At 41.3% G+C, this 20,383-nt stretch overlaps 1 protein-coding gene across 1 annotated transcript in view; it reads right to left on the bottom strand.

Annotated features, from left to right (window-relative positions):
- VAC14 (VAC14 component of PIKFYVE complex) overlaps nucleotides 1-20,383 on the bottom strand; it is a 573,384-nt gene that overhangs the window by 449,616 nt on the left and 103,385 nt on the right. Inside the window, exons 8-10 of the mRNA XM_030203598.1 lie at nucleotides 17,173-17,279; nucleotides 8,732-8,866; nucleotides 7,295-7,447 (exon numbers count right to left, since the gene is read on the bottom strand). Of these exons, the coding sequence (XP_030059458.1) occupies nucleotides 7,295-7,447; nucleotides 8,732-8,866; nucleotides 17,173-17,279 (395 nt within the window). The remainder of the gene's footprint in view (nucleotides 1-7,294; nucleotides 7,448-8,731; nucleotides 8,867-17,172; nucleotides 17,280-20,383) is intronic.

Here is a 20,383-nt window from a genome sequence, read left to right as displayed (position 1 = left end):
TTTGTGCCCACATTCTAGTGTCTAACTTCTTTAGGCACTGCTTCCAAATTTCCCCAGTCATCCACAAATTTACATTAGCCTCGTATGACATAGGAAGTCGCTTAACTTTCTTGAAGCAACGGGGCTGCTTGCTCTTTCCAATGACGAGGGGTTCCAACTTCTCACTCCCATCCATATTGCAGCAAAGGAGGATCGTCAGTCGATCCTTCGATGTTTTACCTCCAATAGTTTCGGCATGTTTGAATGCAAGTGTTCCATTAGGAATCACTCGCCATTAGAGACCATTTTCGTCAGCACTGTAAATATCACGAGGTGCAAACTTCGTTCAAGATGGTAGGAAGAACTGAAACAACCCAATTTTCAGCACCAAAGTCATCAGCATCTTGTTTCTCACCATGCTGTTTCTTGAATTTTATGCTGTTCCTCTCCTTCCATCTTTCCAACCATCCAACAGTGGCTTTGAATTCAGTCAGTCCAAGACTTTCAGCTGCCTGGTTAGCTTTCTCCATAAGCAGTGGACCACTGACAGGAAACTGTCTGCTCCTGACTCGAGAAAACAACCGAAGAAGAGCATCTTCTACCTCCTCAGCTTTTCCCACCTGTTTTCGTTTCTGTTGTGGATTTGTATTGTTTTGCCAGTCTTCCAGAAGCTGGTCTTTCTGCTTCAAGCCACGTGAAATTTGACTGGGATTGACACCACATTCTTTAGCAATAGATACTTGACTTTCTTTGTTTTCTAATTTTTTAAGAACTTCTATTCGTTCAGCCAGTTGCAGTTTTGAATGTTAGCTGAAACGGATGTAATCGGTTTAGTCTGTCATGTGCTGTCCATTGCAGCTGTGATTGGTTGACATTTCATCAGTCTATAATCTAAAGAATGACACCAACACCTTTTTCTTTTATTAATGGAATTGAAAGTGGATGGACTTATCTGTTATGATTTCCCTGATGCAAAGTTTGAAACATGGTATCGTCATAAGTACATAAGTATTGCCATACAGAGACAGACAGACGGTCCATCAAGACCAGCATCCTGTTTCCAACAGTGGCCAATCCAGGTCACAAGTACCTGGCAAGATCCCAAGAAAGTATAATACATTTTATGCTGCTTATCCTAGAAATAAGCAGTGGATTTTCCCCAAGTTCTACTGAATTAAAAAGCCAAAATAATATGCAACTAGGCACTGGACTGATAAAGAGTGTATCATATTTGTACATTTGTGTATATCTCACAATTGATGGTTCATCAAGCTTAGATATTGATGATATGGTTATATGCTATAAAATAGAAAGTATGCATGATGATTAATATTTAGATTTCTCCAGACTGTTTTGGATTGTTGGATGTGTTTTGACCCTTTATAAAGCAGGCACACTTTTGGACTTCTCACATAGGTGTCCTGTGATAAAATCAATATAGACTATAGTTATATCAAATCAAAACCATCTCTCTTGTACTCTCAGCTTTATCAGATCAAATAAGCATTTCCTGAAAACAGTTCACATTGATTGCATATTGAGTTAGTTTACTGATTAAAATGGCTTTGGGATGCAGAAAGGCCTCACAACATTAAGTTGCTAACACAGCAGAGAGGTACAGGATTTGAAGCAAGCAGTTTAAATTAAATAATATCAGGATTTTTTCAAATACAACTTTTCTGAATTAGGTCTGCTTTGCAGATTCCTTCTTTCCTCAGTGTTGCCATTCATGGATGGTGTGATGAGAATGCTGTATATGTCGTGATTTAGCCAGAAGACTGTTGTGAGTTTCAAGATGGCCCACCAAGCTTGCCTGATATAGGGTCTCTACTTCATGGCCCTTAGAATAGATGGTTTGAGAGAATCCAGTGGTTGTGTAGATGGTCCTTTGATGCCTAGTTTTTCCCCTTTCTTCTCTCTCTCTCTCATATTAAAAGATTGTTATGACATTAGCACCAGTTAAATCCACAGAAATTACAGCACAGAGGAGATTCATGAAAATAAAATACACCGTGGACACCATGAGGGGCATAATCGAACAGGGCGCCCAAGTTTTCCTGAGGGCGTCCTCGCAGGACGTCCCTGTGAAGTGGCAGGGAAACCCGTATTATCGAAACAGGCAACTACCTTTCGTTTCAATAATACAGTTGGGGACGCCCAAATCTCAACATTTAGGTTGACCTTAGAGATGGTCGACATAAATGTTGAGATGGTCGACCTTAGAGATGGTCGTCCCTGGTTTTCGGCGATAATGGAAACCGAGGATGCCCATCTCAAAAACAACCAAATCCAACTCATTTGGTCATGGGAGGAGCCAGCATTCGTAGTGCACTGGTCCCCCTGACATGCCAGGACACCAACCGGGCACCCTAGGGGGCACTGCAGTGGACTAAATGATGCACTAACTGAACGGAAAAAGCCCTTCCCTTACTGATCCTTTAGTGATTCGGAAAGGAACGGGCATGCATGAAGGAAATCGCATGCAAATGAGCTGCTCGCTGTTAGCTCATTTGCACACGATTTCCTTCCTAAGGAGGGGAAGCCAGTGCAGACCAGCCAAGCGTTATGCGTGGCTGCTCTGCGTATGCCAAAAATGGCTTCATACACGCAAACAAGCTGCGTGTATAATAGCCATCTACAACCTTTGAAAAACACAAGTCCAGGTGGAAACGTCCAAGTACTCATCAGGGAGGTTTTTTTTTTTTTTTTTTAAGAGTATGGGTGAAGGACGTCCTTCGCTATGCCTCCGTCCCTGTGACGGCAGTTGAGGACGTCCAAAATGTGGATGTTTCTGTGAGAAGGATGTCCATGCCTTTGCTATGCCTCTGACACCCCTTTATTTATTTATTTGGATTTTGGATCACAAGTAGCAGCAGTGGGATTTGAACCGGCCACCTCTGGATTGCAAGACCACCTCCCCCCCAAGGACCTGCATACTGCTGCGATGGACCTGAGTGTGATATTTGAGGCTGGCAAAAAAAGTTTTTAAAAAGTTCTTTTTTTCAGGGTGTGAGGGGGTTAGTCACCACTGGGGGAGTCAGGGGAGGTCATCCCCGATTCCCCCTGGTGGTCATCTGGTCAGTTCGGGCACCTTTTTGAGGCTTGGTCGTAAAACAAATGGACCAAGTAAAGTCGTCAAAATGCTCGTCAGGGATGCCCTTCTTTTTCCATTATCACTCGAGGATGCCCATCTGTTAGGCATGCCCCAGTCCCGCCTTCGCTACGCAGCTGACACGCCCCCGGGAACTTTGGTCGTCCCCGCGACGGGAAGCAGTTGGGGACACCCAAAATTGGCTTTCAATTATGCCGATTTGGCGACCCTGAGAGATGGATGCCCATCTCCCGATTTGTGTTGAAAGATGGGTGCCCTTCTCTTTCAAAAATAAGCCTGCATATAACAGACACTGAGGTCCAAGATATTTGACTGATATAAGTGAATCTGCATTATATTGGGTCCACGGTACAATATATAACAATTAAAAAAAAAGAAGTGTATAGACCCTATAGATCTGTGTTATATGCAGTGCTTTTTTTGTGCCGGTACGCAATGGTACGGCGTACCGGCACCTTTTTTTTTTTTGCTCCCCCCGCCCCGTGAGTCCATTTCCGGCCGCTGCTGCTTCTCCTGTTGAGCAGCAGCGGCCACTACACAAAGAAAAAGATTTTTTTAAAAATTCAAACCTGGCTGAAACGCGGCACCCCGGCACTGTAGACAGCCATTAGGTATTGGCTGTTGCCCCGCAGCCGCTCCTCCTCTTGCCTCTACGTCACTGCGCTCCTCCGGGGTCTTCCTCCAGGGGCAGTGACGTAGGGGCAAGAGGAGGAGCGGTTGCGGGGCAACAGCCAATGCCTAATGGCTGTCTACAGAGCCGGGGTGCCGCGTTTCAGCCAGGTTTCAATTTTTTTTTAATCTTCTTTTTCTTTGTGTAGCGGCCGCTGCTGCTCAACAACAGGAGAAGCAGCAGCGGCCGGAAATAGGGGCTGGTGCCGCGTGCGTCGCGTCTTCGCGCCGTTCGCACCAAACTTGGCAGGGAGAGGGAATCCAACAGAGGGAAGGATTGGGGAGAGAGAGAAAGAGGGAAACCAACAGAGGGAAGGATTGGGGAGAGAGAGAAAGAGGGAAACCAACAGAGGGAAGGATTGGGGAGAGAGAGAAAGAGGGAAAACAACAGAGGGAAGGATTGGGGAAAGAGAGAAAGAGGGAAAACAACAGAGGGAAGGATTGGGGAGAGAGAGAAAGAAGGAAAACAACAGAGGGAAGGATTGGGGAAAGAGAGAAAGAGGGAAAACAACAGAGGGAAGGATTGGGGAGAGAGAGAAAGAAGGAAACCAACAGAGGGAAGGATTGGGGAGAGAGAGGGAAAACAACAGAGGGAAGAATTGGGGAGAGAGAGAAAGAGGGAAACCAACAGAGGGAAGGATTGGGGAAAGAGGGAAAACAACAGAGGGAAGGATTTGGGAGAGAGAGGGAAAAACAGATGGAAGGATGGGGAGAGAGGGAAAAACAGATGGAAGGATTGGGGAGAGAGGGGAAAACAGATGGAAGGATGGGGATAGAGAGAGAGGGAAAACAGGGAAGGATTGGGGAGAGAGAAAGGGAAAACAACAGAGGGAAGGATGGGGAGAGAGAGGGAAAAACAGATGGAAGGATTGGGGAGAGAGGGAAAAACAGATGGAAGGATTGGGGAAAGAGAGAGGGAAAACAGATGGAAGGATGGGGAGAGAGAGAAAGAAGGAAAACAACAGAGGGAAGGATTGGGGAAAGAGAGAAAGAGGGAAAACAACAGAGGGAAGGATTGGGGAGAGAGAGAAAGAAGGAAACCAACAGAGGGAAGGATTGGGGAGAGAGAGGGAAAACAACAGAGGGAAGAATTGGGGAGAGAGAGAAGAGGGAAACCAACAGAGGGAAGGATTGGGGAAAGAGGGAAAACAACAGAGGGAAGGATTTGGGAGAGAGAGGGAAAACAACAGAGGGAAGGATTGGGGAGAGAGAGAAAGAGGGAAACCAACAGAGGGAAGGATTGGGGGGAGAGAGAGAAAGAGGGAAACCAACAGAGGGAAGGATTGGGGAGAGAGAGGGAAAAACAGATGGAAGGATGGGGAGAGAGGGAAAAACAGATGGAAGGATTGGGGAGAGAGGGGAAAACAGATGGAAGGATGGGGATAGAGAGAGAGGGAAAACAGGGAAGGATTGGGGAGAGAGAAAGGGAAAACAACAGAGGGAAGGATGGGGAGAGAGAGGGAAAAACAGATGGAAGGATTGGGGAGAGAGGGAAAAACAGATGGAAGGATTGGGGAAAGAGAGAGGGAAAACAGATGGAAGGATGGGGAGAGAGAGGGGGAAAACAGATGGAAGGATGGGGAGAGAGAGAGGGAAGATGCTGGATGGAAGAATGCAGAAAGAAATAGGGGAGACACTGGAAGGATGGGGAGAGAAAGCAGAGCTGCTGGATGGAAAAGGGGAATAGAGAAAGACTGGAGAATAAGAGGAAGGGGGGGGGCATGGGGAGAACAAGGGTGAGGAAAAGATGAAAAGCCACAGGTAGATGAAGGAAATTAAAGAATGGATAGTAAGAATGAATTAAATCTGGACAGAGAGAGAGCCTGAAAAATATTGAAGAAAGCAAAGAAAAAGGAGACAAAAATGACAAATGGCACAGAAGAGTTAAGCGAAAAGAAAAGAAAGCAGAATCACAGACTGGGACCAATATGAAAAGAAAAACAGTCACCAGACAACAAAGGTAGAAAAAAAATCATTTTATTTTAATTTTAGTGTTTGTAATTATGTCCAATTTGAGAATTTACATTGGCTGTCTTATTTTGCACTGGGTATACTGGAGCTGTAAGAGCTTACAGAGATTACTTATAATGAAAAAAATCACGTTATTTTTTTCTCCTATAGTACTATAATATTTTCAATGATGTCTGTTTATATGCGCCATGGCTGGTATAGGGGGTGTGGTTAATGTGGGTGTGGCTATCATAGGGGTGGATCCATATGTGGTGACCCCGCCCATAATGAGTACCGGCACCTTTTTTTCTACAAAAAAAGCACTGGTTATATGTAAGTCTATAGTGCACTGAAAATAAAGGTAACTGGGCTGATAATCAAAAGTTGTTGTATTTTCATCAGAGGCAAGTGAATATATGGCTTCACTAGTCACAGATTCTAGTAATTTATACAGAGATATCAGGTCAAAAATCTGACTGAACAACCCAATGCTATCTGTATAAGAAATGGAAGATTTTGAGCCGGGGTGCGGTTGAGCCAAAAAATATCTGCATAGTCGTAATATTTAAACGCTATCCAGATAATTAATACATTTAATTTAGGCATACATGAAAGTACCGGTATAGATATTCAGCGCCACTACCTATAAAGTGAGCAGCATTAACTGGATGGACCATATGACTTTATGTGCTGTCATCTCCTATGTAATATACCTATTAATTTTAAGTGCCAGCTGAAAATCTAGCCCAATGTTCAAATCTATATATATAAAAGGCACTACTGAAGCCTCCAGCCGGAAGTGTGAAGCGCCAGAGATATCCGGTTTCCCCATGAGTGAAGGAAAACAGCACAGCACGAAATCCCTCTCTCTGTAACAGTGAAGGACTCAGAGGGGGGAGGGGAGAGAGAGACGTCCTCACTCTCTCTGTAACACAAACACAGAACAGCAGGAAACTTAACACTGAAGGACTGGACTCGGAGGGGGGAGGGGGAGGGAGAGAGGGCAGAGGGCAGGGACACACACACTCCCACATGCACACTCTGAAGAAAACCTTGCTAGCCCCCGTTTCATTTGCATCAGAAACAGGTTTTTTTTTTTACTAGTCATAAATATAGAGCAAGCAGCTCATCTTTTTAACACCTCAATGAGTAAACAATTTTCCAGGCCAAAACACTGAATCAATGACCTTGTGATCAGGATACCAAAAGACAACTTCAGAAATATCCAGGAATGTAAGATATTAAAAAAAAATCAGACACTTCAAAGCATAAGAGGGCTTAACAAGAACACATGTTTTATCACAAATCACCAGATATAATCATGTTGTCTGTAAGTATTCTTTTCATTTGGCTATCACATCATCTTCCTGTCTCCCTCTCACTCTACCCTTTCAGTCTAGAACCCCAAAATAATGCATCCTTTGGTTTATTTGTACATTCAGCCATCATCCATTGCATTTGCCTTCTCATTTTTTTTTAAAGTGATGAAAGGAGGGCAGATCTTGAAAACTAGGACAGCTCTCAAATCCCTTCTGTAAACAGAGCTCACATGGTTTAATTCACCCTGAAAAAATGAGAACTCACCATTGGTAGCTGTGTCCTGCCTGGACAGGGACTCATCAGGGTTATTCTCCATGTGCAACATCACTGACTGTTTTGCCTCATCTGTTTCATCATCTTCTGGGGTGACTAGCTTCATCAGACTCTGGTTACACACATTAGCCACTTCTTTAATGCCTGACAAAGCCATTGTAAGGAATATTTAGATTAGTTTCTGGTTTGGTCTCTATTGTCATCTGTAATCTTTGTCATATTCAAAAAACAGTTTAAGTCTTCTTCAGACCTAAAAAAAAAAAAACTTGACGGTTAGAGACTACAATGATCACTAAACAAATTATATATTTCATAAGATACCAGTCTCTCTTTCCCATGCTCATCTAGAATTTCATTCATAGGGCCTCGACTCTTAACCATTTAAATTTTACGTGCAAGAAGCTTATCTGTTTTGTTCACTGTGTCATAAAATATCTGTTTGGTCTATCTTAAACTCACTTTACTTGACAGGATAACATTCAGCTCACCTTTCTTGTGTATATTTCTAGTTTTCAAGACCTCCGAAACATATTATTTGACTTTTCAATTCTCAAGTCCTCTGGTATCAAGTTTTCCTCCACCTCTAATTTATGCCTTTGATAAATGCTAAAAATATAATTAAACTTTCTATCGTTAATATGAAGAGGTTAATACTTATATTTTGGTTTACCTTGCATTCAGCTACCATTCAACTAATTAACAAAATCTGCTTTTGTTTCCCCTACCTTTTTACAGCCTGTAACATCCCTCTCTGAAAGCAGTTTCAATGCCAGATTTTAAGTGCCAAATCTGAAGGTCTCGATTGCTGCATCCTTACATTTGCATCAGCCTGTTCGATCCTTGCGATCGTCAACAGCCAATCTTTTGCATGTTCCTTCTTTTAAGGTGGTTCACCTTGAAAAGTACAGGTCTTCTATATTTTATATGTAGATCAATTGTTGTGGAATGCTTTACCTGATCACATTTGAGCAATACGAGATCTATAGGACTTTAAAGTGGCCTTTAAGACCAAGTTGTTTCAACAGGCTTTTAATCATTGAAGATTAGTTTTTAAGATTTATGACTCAGTATTTTAGACGTTTTATCTGATACAGCATATTTTATTATACTTGATTTTAACTGGATGTAATTTTTTAATGACATATGTTTTTGTGTGTCTTGGTAGTTTATATGATGTTAACATGATTTTGATATTATGCTTGTTAAATTGTTCTTCACCTAGAATTTGGCAGATAGTGCAGATTATAAATACAGTAAATAAATAAATAAGTCTAACAAGGAAGTCACTTTCAAAATTAACTACTAGAACCCTTTAACTGTCTCATTCATGTCTGCTATAAATGAGCTGTCTAACAAACACTATGCTCAAACACAAAGGACGGTGTGATTGGCTCAGATGTGGCTGACACCAGCAGCTGCTAAGGATACTCTTTTTCCGGTCATCATAAGACAGGCAAGGAAGAACGGCAGTCAAGATCCCAGAAGAATAGGGTAGCATTACCCTGCCTGCCAGCTGGATAAATTCCCTCATCCATGACATAGCTGTCAGTTGGATCAGGTCATCTAAAAGTTGGAAAGAAGAAAAGCCAAAATGGAGACATATTCAGTCCAAAATAAAGTTATAATGGGAAGAATTCAATTTGACTCAATACTTAAAACTACATGGCTGTTGATTTTTTTTTTAAACACCAGATGGCATTTAAATAAAATCATGATGTTCAGATATGTAAGCAGTGCTGAATAAGAGCATAAGAACAGACATACTGGGTCAGACCAATTGTCCATCTAGCCCAGTATCCTGTTTCCAACAGTGGCTAATCCAGGTCACCTGGCAGAAAACCAAATATCTGGAAAAAACGAGCAGCACCACCATTATCTGGATAGCAGTGACATTCAAACTGTTATCCAGTAACTATCCAGAAAAAGTTAGGTCAGCAACTTTTCTGTCTTTACTATATCTGGATAGTTATATGGATAGCAATTTGAAGAATGCCGCTACCAGGATAACTTTTGCCTCCACCCATGCTCTACACTCGTACTGCTGTGGTGTAATCCAGACAGCACCAAAGCGGCCTACAATGAATTTTTGCGGTACTGTTTGGATAGTGTCACAGAAAATCAACAGATGGCCCTGTAAATGGCACTTATCCAACAGTAGGGGTGCTATCTAGATAAGTGTGTTTCAGTATCAGGCCCACTGCTGTCATTTATAAAGGTCACTATACTAGTAAATGCCAAACATTTGCATTAATATGCCAACTCTAAGAAAAAGAAATGTTACTCACCTGTAACAGCAGGATTGATCACATACACAGGGTGGTAACATCATCGCACTTCAAAGGAGCAAAACATATCTCCCAGGGCTCAGAAGACAGTCTCCTTAACTACTACGTTTCAAACCTCAAGAATTAATGAAACGTTTGGGGAGATGAGAGGGACTGTGTACCGTATCAATTCTGCAAAGGAAAACACCTGTTACAGGTGAGTAAAAATGTTTTTTTCCCATCGACAAGCAGGATGAACCAGGCACACAAGTGAGTGAATCCCAAGGTTAGGGCTGCTCATTTCTTTACATATTGTCTCGTATTTAGGAGTAGCAAGCACTGTAAAGTGTGCAAGAGTTGCTACATCACACAAACAAATTGTCCAGCACAGTTTATCCAAAGGCATTCTCCTTTATTGTGGCTTGGCCCACACGAAGAGTGAATTAAAGAACTGAAGCAAAGAGCAGATCAATGTTCTGCAAATTATATCCAACAAATCAGACTTTAGGAGAGCCATAGTGGCTACAACAGCTGATCTGATGAGTCTTTAGTGTTTAGAGTACTTGGTTTGTTGATAACAAAACTGGATGCAGGATACTAGCCAATTTGCTAGAATTCTTTGGGCAACTGGTATGCCAGTTCTATTAGGGTTAAAGGAGACCTGATTGGTTCAGTACGTTTAAGACAAGAAAGCCTAACAGAGTGTGGATGGTTTATTGCAGTAAACTTTGGATGATTCTGAAAAGCTACTCTCTTACGATAAAATTGTATGAAAGGTTCATAGATTGCTAGTGCTTAAGAGTTCACTTATTCATGTAGTTGAGGTACCAACTACTAGGAAAAGCATTCTCTATGCAAGGTGTTTGAATAAAACAGGCTACAGTGGTTCAAATGGCAATTTCAAAGAGAAGTTAGAACATTAAGGTCCCAATTGTACAGATGAGCTTTTGGCAGTTCAGCATGAAGATGCAAGTAAGGTCAAAAATATTTAGAGCCTACATGAGGGCAGACATTCCAGCCTTTTTAAAAGAGGAAACAGTTTTATCATCGCCAATATGGTATTATAAAAATCATTGTTTTGGGATGCTGTTGAAATTTGAGCAGGGTTTTTGTATAAGCTGAATGGGGAGGATACCCATAAAGAAGCCACCAAGTCTAGGGATTGCCAGAGTACCAGGAATTAGGTGACCAGAGGATGAATGGATTCAGCAGTAAAGAGAAAGCTTTGAGCTCTTGCTGCTGGCAAAGGGTCAACCTTGGGGGTCCAACAATCCTGAGAGATTGTCTACAAAGTCGTTACACATAGGGACCACTTCTGAGTTTGCAGAATTCTGCTGAGTTTGTTAGCTATATGATTCCAACTCAAGCAATATAAGCAGCTCGTATTTGGATGAAATGGGCTAGGAAAAAGTCCTAGATTGTTCCTACTTCCCAATAGAGATGTAGGATCCCATTCCCCTTTGGTTGTTCACATAAAGCTTAGCCATGGTTGTCAGCTTGAATGAAAAGGAAGTGAAGAAAAAACTCAAAGGCACAGTAAATGGTTCAAAGCTTCAAGTGATTGTTGTGCAGAAGCTGTGGAGAAGCCTCTCAGACTACATAAGTACATAAATAATGCCACACTGGGAAAAGACCAAGGGTCCATTGAGCCCAGCATCCTGTCCACGACAGCGGCCAATCCAGGTCAAGGGCACCTGTTAAGCTTCCTAAACATACAAACATTCTATAAGTTGTTCCTGGAATTGTGAATTTTTCCCAAGTCCATTTAGTAGCGGTTTATGGACTTTTCTTTTAGGAAACCGTCTAACCCCTTTTTAAACTCTGCCAAGCTAACCGCCTTCACCACGTTCTCCGGCAACAAATTCCAGAGTTTAATTATGCGTTGGGTGAAGAAAACGTTTCTCAGATTTGTTTTAAATTTACTACACTGTAGTTTAATCGCATGCCCCCCAGTCCTAGTATTTTTGGAAAGCGTGAACAGACGCTTCACATCCACCTGTTCCACTCCACTCATTATTTTATATACCTCTATCATGTCTCCCCTCAGCCGTCTCTTCTCCAAGCTGAAAAGCCCTAGCCTCCTTAGTCTTTCTTCATAGGGAAGTCATCCCATCCCCGCTATCATTTTAGTTGCCCTTCGCTGCACCTTTTCCAATTCTACTATATCTTTCTTGAGATGCGGCGACCAGAATTGAACACAGTACTCAAGGTGCGGTCACACCATGAGCAATACAATGGCATTATAACATCCTCACACCTGTTTTCCATACTTTTCCTAATAATACCCAACATTCTATTCGCTTTCCTAGCCACAGCAGAACAATGAGCAAAAGGTTTCAGTGTATTATCGACGACGACGACGACACCCAGATCCCTTTCTTGGTCCGTAATCCAAACATGGAACCTTGCATGACGTAGCTATAATTTGGGTTCTTTTTTCCCACATGCATCACCTTGCACTTGCTCTTGCTCACATTAAACGTCATCTGCCATTTAGCCGCCCAGTCTCGTAAGGTCCTTCTGTCATTTTTCACAATCCTGTCGCAAGTTAACGACTTTGAAAAACTTTGTGTCATCAGCAAATTTAATTACCTCGCTAGTTACTCCCATCTCTAAATCATTTATAAATATATTAAAAAGCAGCGGTCCTAGCACAGACCCCTGAGGAACCTCACTAACTACCCTTCTCCATTGTGAATACTGCCCATTTAACCCCACTCTCTGTTTCCTATCCTTCAACCAGTTTTTAATCCACAGTGGAACACTACCTCCTATCCCATGACTCTCCAATTTCCTCTGGAGTCTTTCATGAGGTACTTTGTCAAACGCCTTCTGAAAATCCAGATACACAATATCAACCGGCTCCCCTTTGTCCACATGTTTGTTTACTCCTTCAAAGAATTTAAGAAAAATGGTCAAGCAAGACTTCCCCACACAAAAGCCGTGCTGACTTCGTCTCAGTAATCCATGTCCTTGGATGTGCTCTGTAATTTTGTTTTTGATAATAGCCTCTACCATTTTCCCTGGCACCAACGTCATACTCACCGGTCTCACCCAGATCTCCTCTGGAACCTTTTTTGAAAATCGGCGTTACATTGGCCACCCTCCAATCTTCCGGTACTACGCTCGATTTTAAGGATAAATTGCATATCACTAACAGTAGCTCCGCAAGCTCATTTTTCAGTTCTATCTGTACTCTAGGATGAATACCATCCAGTCCAGGAGATTTGCTACTCTTTAGTTTGCTGAACAGCCCCATTACGTCCTCCAGGTTTACCGTGAAGTCAGTAAGTTTCTCCGATTCGTCCGCTTGAAATACCATTTCCGACACCGGTATCCCACCCAAATCTTCCTCGGTGAAGACCAAAGCAAAGAATTCATTCAATCTCTCTGGTACGTCTATCTTCCTTGATCACTCCTTTTACCCCTCGGTCATCCAGCAGCCCAACCGATTCTTTTGCCGGCTTTCTTTTAATATACTGAAAAAAATTTTGCTATGTTTTTTTGCCTCTAATGCTATCTTTTTTCGTAATCCCTGTGTTCCTTGTGTGTAGTGAGCATGCATGTTAACTCCTCACTCAGTATTGGATGCATCTATGGACAGAACAAGTCAATATTTCACCACAGCAATGGGAACATAGATTGGCCTCGGATGTCTAATACTGCAACAGAGTTCAATAATGAATCAAGGGATGAAGAATTATGGATAGAAAGCTGAGTATGTTGGTTCCACTGGAAATTATGGTTCCATTGTAGTCATTTCATCTATTAAGCAATTGGTACTACATGGACAGATGCAGCCATTGGCCCAACACCTGAAAATAATCTCTGCTGTGACCAAGTTTATCTGATATACCACAAATCATCTCAAAAATCTATAAATATTAATATTACATTTGTATCTCGCGCTTTCCCACTCAAAGCATGTTCAATGCGGCTTAAAACAAATGAGCAATGTTGAGGGGAAGGTCACAGGAAGAGTCAAAACAAAAGGAACTAAAAATACAATTTTGTAGGTCCTAAACAAAGGGAACAATGGGTCAAATGGGAGTGGAGGAGTGGCCAAGTGGTTAGAGCACTGGTCTTGTAATCCAGAGGTGGCCGGTTCAAATCCCACTGCTGCTCCTTGTGATCTTGGGCAAGTCACTTAACCTTCCATTGCCTCAGGTATAAAAATTAGATTGTGAGCCCTCCTGGGACAGAGAAATATCCAGTGTACCTGACTGTAACTCACCTTGAGCTACTACTGAAAAAGGTGTGAGCAAAATATAAATAAATAAATACAAGAGGTGATACACTGGTGATCCTAGGCTGTGCCGCAAACCATATACAAACTAGACAGCTCAAGGAGTGAGGTTCTTGTTCGCCCCCAAAAGAATACCATACTGTGGTAGTAGGCATTTAAGTGGAACCTGAACTTAAACGAAGATTCTAGTCTGTGGTCAAGAGGTACATTGTTCTACAGAGTCAGAGCAACAACAGAGGCAGAAATTGTGAGTGATATCCAATCTGAACTTAAGATGGGAAAGGACAATAAAACGATCATGCTGTGAGGAGTGAAGCTACCTCTGAGGATTGTAAGTTATCAGGAAACTAGAAAGGAACAATGGAATACTAGTATAATGAATCTGGTGAGTAATAGTAAATATCTAGTAAAGAATCCAGTAGGTATTGGAAGCCATATCTGAAAACCAGTTAAACCCCGATTCAAAAAATTACAAATTTCTCCAAATGAGAAATGACCAATTCAAGTATCAGCATATGCAATGATGAGAAATTAAGAACAGAGTGAACGGAGCATATTAAAGCGTGAAAAGAAACATTTCTTGACAACATCATATTTCCAAGTCTACCTCATTTATTGTATTTATATTTGATCATTTTACTATTGTTGTGTTAACAAAATTGTAAGTCTTATGCTAAACTGGACATACTGTACACCACCTTGGGGAAGGGAATGGGACTTGATATTCCACTTTTCTGAGGTTCTGCAACTACATTCAAAGCACCTGGGGCAATGGAGGGCCAGGTGACCTGCCCAGAGTCATAAGGAGCCGCATTGGGAATCGAACCCAGCTCCCCAGAATCACAGTCCACTGCACCAACCACTAGGTTACGCCTCCATAGAGAGAGGAATCAGATTGCTTATATCTACTCCCCCGATTCTGAAGATAATTTGCTATTGAATTTCTGTCTAGAACAATTTTCAACCTGGTTATGAGATCACAAATTCTCCCTTAAAGTCTGTAAATGTGAATCCATTAATTTTCCAAGCCCTTATTGTATTGTCCCTCTAGCACCAGCTCCCCTAGGTCACACACTTAATTATACAGATAAGGTTAGGATCTTAGGAGTAATTTTTGATCCAAAGCTAACCTTCAAGTGGCACACAGCCTAAATATTACTATCTTCTTTTTTTGCCCTGCAGCACATCCACTCAGTCAAATCTTATCTGCCTTTATCTTGCAAATGAATCCTCATTCTGTCTTTGGTTATCACACATCTGCATTACTGCAACTCTTTATTTTCTGGTCTCCCACTGTCTTCTCTTAAACAGTGGAAAACAGACAAAGCAGATACGTATGTGAAAAAGCACAATATTCAATGAATAAAAATCAAAATAAAATTAACAAGCCCGACACAGGCCACGCCTTGCCCAACTGGGCTGCATCAGGGGCCACAAAACAAACAGCCATACAACAACCAGAACAGATCCAAACAAGCAGAGACAAAACAATAATTGAGCTCCACAACCACGATTGAATGCTCGGCCGATAATAAAAAAACACCATGACAACAAAATCCAGTATATGTGGTGTGGATGCTTACTTTCCTGTCCAATGATTACAGTTCTTTTCTATAAAGTGTTTTTAGTCTGTAAACCGCTTTGCTCTGCATAGTCAGTTTAAGCAATATAGTAAAAACAAAATAAAGATAAAGTACACCATATAGAAATCATCACCGACAGGTCAGCACCCAAATGGCACATTCAGCTCTACCAACATGTCAAAGGATATTTTATTTTCAGCCACCAGCTTTCTCCTGTTCTTTTCAGTTTCCATATCAATTAGTACCTGCCTGAACTGGACTACAGCGCAATCAAAGTTCTCTCTCCTATCCTGCCACAATATTGGAAATCTTAATTTCTTCTCAAATTAAGGTACATTCAGGCTTATCCCTATAATTTCTTGAATATCAGTACTGTTTTTCTCACCATCCCTTGTCATCTTCTTCTACTCCTCAGTCAAACACATAACACAACCCTTATTCTACAAATATATTACATTCACTCTCCTCATTCTGGGGGTCTTTTACTAAAGCTTAGCTCAAGTTATCTGCAGACCCCCTCTATAACCTAGACTGTGGTGACCCTCAGTGGAGGGCCACAGACCAGAGCACCCTTTATAACCTTGAATCCCATCCAACAGTTTTGCTGTTGTAAGATGGTTGTCATTCCCTCCTTTGTTCTGGGAGTTAATATTGTCTCTGCAGTATTTTCAGGTTCTATCGATGACTATGCGGTAGATCCAGGAAAATATTACAAGATAAAAGAAAGCTTAGCAGATACCGAGAACTACAGATCTAAAAAACCAATGAACATACTAGACTTTTTGCATTCTATTTACTCAAACATTGCTGAAAATGAATAAAATCTCTATTTTTACGTTCTTAATGTAGAATTCTAGTATTTCTATTTCTTTTGAACCAATCTGGATTCTCTGTAGGCTGCAATAACTTGTATTTGATCAATATAAGAATTATTTAAAGGGGACATAACATAACCTTTTAAGACTGTGCAGGTCTACTCTTCAGATATGACAGCCTACAAAGAATCCACCATCTAGCTCCAAAATTATACGGGGTGAGGAAAAAGCAAGCAAATAGCAACAAAATGTTAGAAAATTAAATACAAAATGTGAACTGTCTTCATTATGATCATTTTCATAACATATAACAAATTTGGCGTTGCATGGGTCTGATAACCTGGAAGGGGATTAGACCTGCTTGGGAAGCCTAGACAGTGAAGGCAGTCTCTGTCAAACATGTATACTGCAGTTTCTAGTTACTATGTCAGATTTAAATAGTTTAGTTGAAGATTCTTACACCGTCACATGATGTGAAATTCAGGCGATTATTACAAAGCAACACTGAAGTATTCAGGTATTTACTATGATCTCCACATACCCACCTACTTTCCTTACATATGCAAGAAAACATTTCTTACTCATTTAACTGTGCTCACTAGGTACTGGAAAAGCTCAAACCATCATCCAATTTCTTAGATATAGCTACGTTAAAACTATATCTTGCATTGTTTTTCTTTACTCAGCGCGTGGTTAGACTCTGGAACTCATTACCGGAGAAGGTAGTGACGGCAGCTGGCCTTGCTAAGTTTAAAGGGGGTCTGGACAGATTCCTGAAGGAAAAGTCCATTGATCGTTATTACATTTTGGGATTTTGCCAGGTTCTTGGGGCCTGGATTGGCCGCTGTCGGAGACGGAGTGCTGGGCTTGATGGACCTTTGGTCTTTTCCCAGCGTGGCAGTGATTATATACTTATGCACTTATGCTTGGACATTCCATATTCACCAGATGCTTTACTCACCAGAACCTTGGCAGTGGATAACCAGAATGTTGGCCATTTCTGCAAACTTCACACTGGAAGGGTTTTTCTTGATCTCTTTTAGAAACTCACCCAGGACTACCTCACACCTATAGAAGACATCAATTGTTAGCAACAGCTCATGCTGCACAAACAGCTCATGCTGCACACTGAACAGAACACAAATGATTATCTCTAAATGTTATGACTTACTGTCTACAGGATGCAAAAGTACACCAGTGATTCTCAACTAGTGCGTCACCAAAATTTTGACAGACAGGAAGCCCATGCTTTTCTTAATGATCATGTTTGTATGTAGACCGAGAAGAGCAGCTAGGGAGGCAACTATTTGAAATCTCCACAACCAGTCCCTATTTCTGCTTCCCCACCACAGTGATCACTAGCCCCCTCTTGGCAATGACTACCAGCTCTAATCATTGGATAGAGTGAATAAGTTTTAAAAGGAACTGGTGGTGGGACAGGCGACAAGCATGGAGGTGGGGATCCCTGAGTGACTCAGAAAGATGAACCTGGGGGGCATAAAAGAAGAGATGAGTTTGGTGCAGTGGTGCTGCAAGAGGGGAATGTTAGGGGCAGCAAATGCCCCTTAAAAATGGTTTTTAATATAAGGATTAGATGGGGATTTGAGGATGAGGGAGAAAAGGGACAGAGGGATTAGGTGAGGACCCAGGGACTGGGTTGTAGTGTGGGTACTTGGGCAATTGAATGGGGACTTGGAGAGGATGGGAGTGGGGACTCAAGGATTTGGTGACAGTAAAGATAAACAGCTAGGTGGGAGTATGTGAAAGGATGGATCAAATGGGATGGGACATTTGAGGCAAAAATAAAGAAAAGTGGGATGGGATGGAGAGAAGGTATGAAACTGTGGAGGATAAAGAAGTGCTGGAAGAGGGTTCCAAGTGAATGAGAAAAGGGAAGAGCTGGGGAGGAGGTGAAAAGAAGTATGATATAAAGTACTGGAGGCCAGGGAAGGGATGAGGGTCAGGAAAGGAACTGGTGAGGGAGTGAGAGGTACAGGAAGACAAATGAGGGTTGGGGAAGAGGTTCAGTGCAAAGGGTTGGAAATGGGATTCTACGGATTGACTGAGGGTGGGGAACAGAAGGCTGGGATAAAGAGAGGCAAATGAGGGAACCAGTTGTGTGGAGAAGGTGGAAAATTTGTAGATTACTAAGTAAAAAAAAAAAAAAAGATATTGAGGGTTGGAGAGTGGAAAAGAAGAGACAATCTAGCCATGAGTGGATGGACAGGCACAGAAGACAGAAATTAAGGAAAAAAGATGAAAAGTGAAAGATTAGTGTCAGAGACAAATATAGAGAAGGAGGAAGCCAGAAGAAATGCCAAATGAAGAAAGTGAAAACAGATTTAGAAGACCAAATAAAAAAAGTGAGTGGAAAGATACCAGGCCCATCGTAATTAGAAAAGTAAATTGCCCAAAAGCATTTAATTAAATACAGAGGAAATGCATTTATATTTATACTTCTCCTGTGTTGTACTGCTCACAGAGAATATGGCTTTTTTAGGGTTTCCATGTCCAGTTCTTGTTTATTTTGTAATTGGTGAGGGTTAATGTGTTTTCTCCACATGTGATCAAGGTGAGGGATTCTGCTAGCATGTAGTTAGGTGCTGGATCATGGAAGTCTGACTTGTTCAACTTTTCCAACAGGAGGTGTTTTGGTGATCTCTATCGTCAAAGATGGCATTTCAAAGGTACAATTCTTGCTCTTTGTGTCCCGAGTGCTATTGCTGTTGTAGTACACAAGCTGCTAAGAAACTACGCAGCTAAACAGAACCTATCTGAAGGATTTTGTATTATTTCGCATAGTATCTGACAGTGAAGAGATATTGTGTTGCCGTTACGGAGATATCAGAATTTCAAAATATATATATAATTTTTATATGGTGACCTAAAAGGGAAAAGATTCTAGAATTGATAAAATTTCTTGAGATTTACAGAAAGTTTAGTGTGAATTTGTCTATCATGCAACCCTATATCAAAAACTGTATGCAGATCAGTTCCAGATAAATAAAGATTAAAGGGGAGGGGCTCTACTATGAATCCTTTTTTACTGGTCTTCATCTTCCTACTTTAACAGTGGAAAACCTATAAATGCTTAATGCTACTCTGGAGCGGAAGAAGTACAGCATGCTATTAAGATATCTGCCAATATAGCCAGATGGGCTACCTTTTGAATTTTATAAGATCCTAGGCCATAATGTAGTTCCAAACCTCAACAAATAGTGAATATCAAAGACCTTGAAAAAGTTAAGGAGGAAGAGATCTCACACAATCGTAGCAGCTAATCGGTATTAATTATAAACCGTTTTGACAATGTCCACTGCTACTCACAGTTAAAAAAGTAATCACAGGTCAGAAAAACCTCCTTCTAGTAAATGAATTAGTGTTCATAAAAAATATTTTATTTTTTTTATTTTTTTGCTGTTTAATTTCATATAGTCCAAAACAAATTCAAATATCACAAACTGTACTCATCTTGTGAGCTTTCAATTCTTCACAAAATACTATAACTTGCCACAATCTTGGCCTTAATTCTTAACAGTTGGAGTCGTCTCTTAGCGCCACTCGACATGCAAACACACATGCAAACATTTACGTTTTGTTTTTTATACCATTCATTTTCCAATTAGAGATCCGCTGCGTTCATCCCACACGTTTTTGAATTGTTTGTGATGAAAAATATTAAAAATTGCTTTTCAGTCTTGCTTTAATCGATAATACCTTTTTAAAATCCCCTGTGTTTGACCCAAAAGTGACTTTCCTGGTATATCTCAAGAACAATGTATGAGATAAGGCACATCTCCAGAACAGGTTGAAATGTCTCTGAAGTCAGCTTGTGCAGGAGGGAGGCGGAGTATGTTTGAAGTCTGGCAGATAACCCACCTGGCCAGTGGTTTGTTTGCCTGAACTGAGAGCATATGACTGAATCCTCACGTACATGGATAAGTTTTAGCTTAATAAAAAGGGGTTTTTTTGCAGCAGAGCCTTGGGGCTCATTCTGTGGGTGGACGCATCGTGCAGAAAAGACTTGTTCCTGGTCTGGACGCTTCAGGCTTTCGCTGCAACGGGCCTCCCAGCTGATGAGATAAGGGCCTGAATGATGTAATTCCTGACCAGTGATGATGATGTATGTATATATATATATATACTGTATATAAATATCTTTCTTATTTTAC

This window comes from Microcaecilia unicolor, chromosome 5 (genome assembly GCF_901765095.1).
Source record: "Microcaecilia unicolor chromosome 5, aMicUni1.1, whole genome shotgun sequence".
Classification (NCBI taxonomy): Eukaryota; Metazoa; Chordata; class Amphibia; order Gymnophiona; family Siphonopidae; genus Microcaecilia; species Microcaecilia unicolor.
Note: the sequence above shows the minus strand (reverse complement) of the source record. Positions and strands in the feature narration are given on the sequence as shown.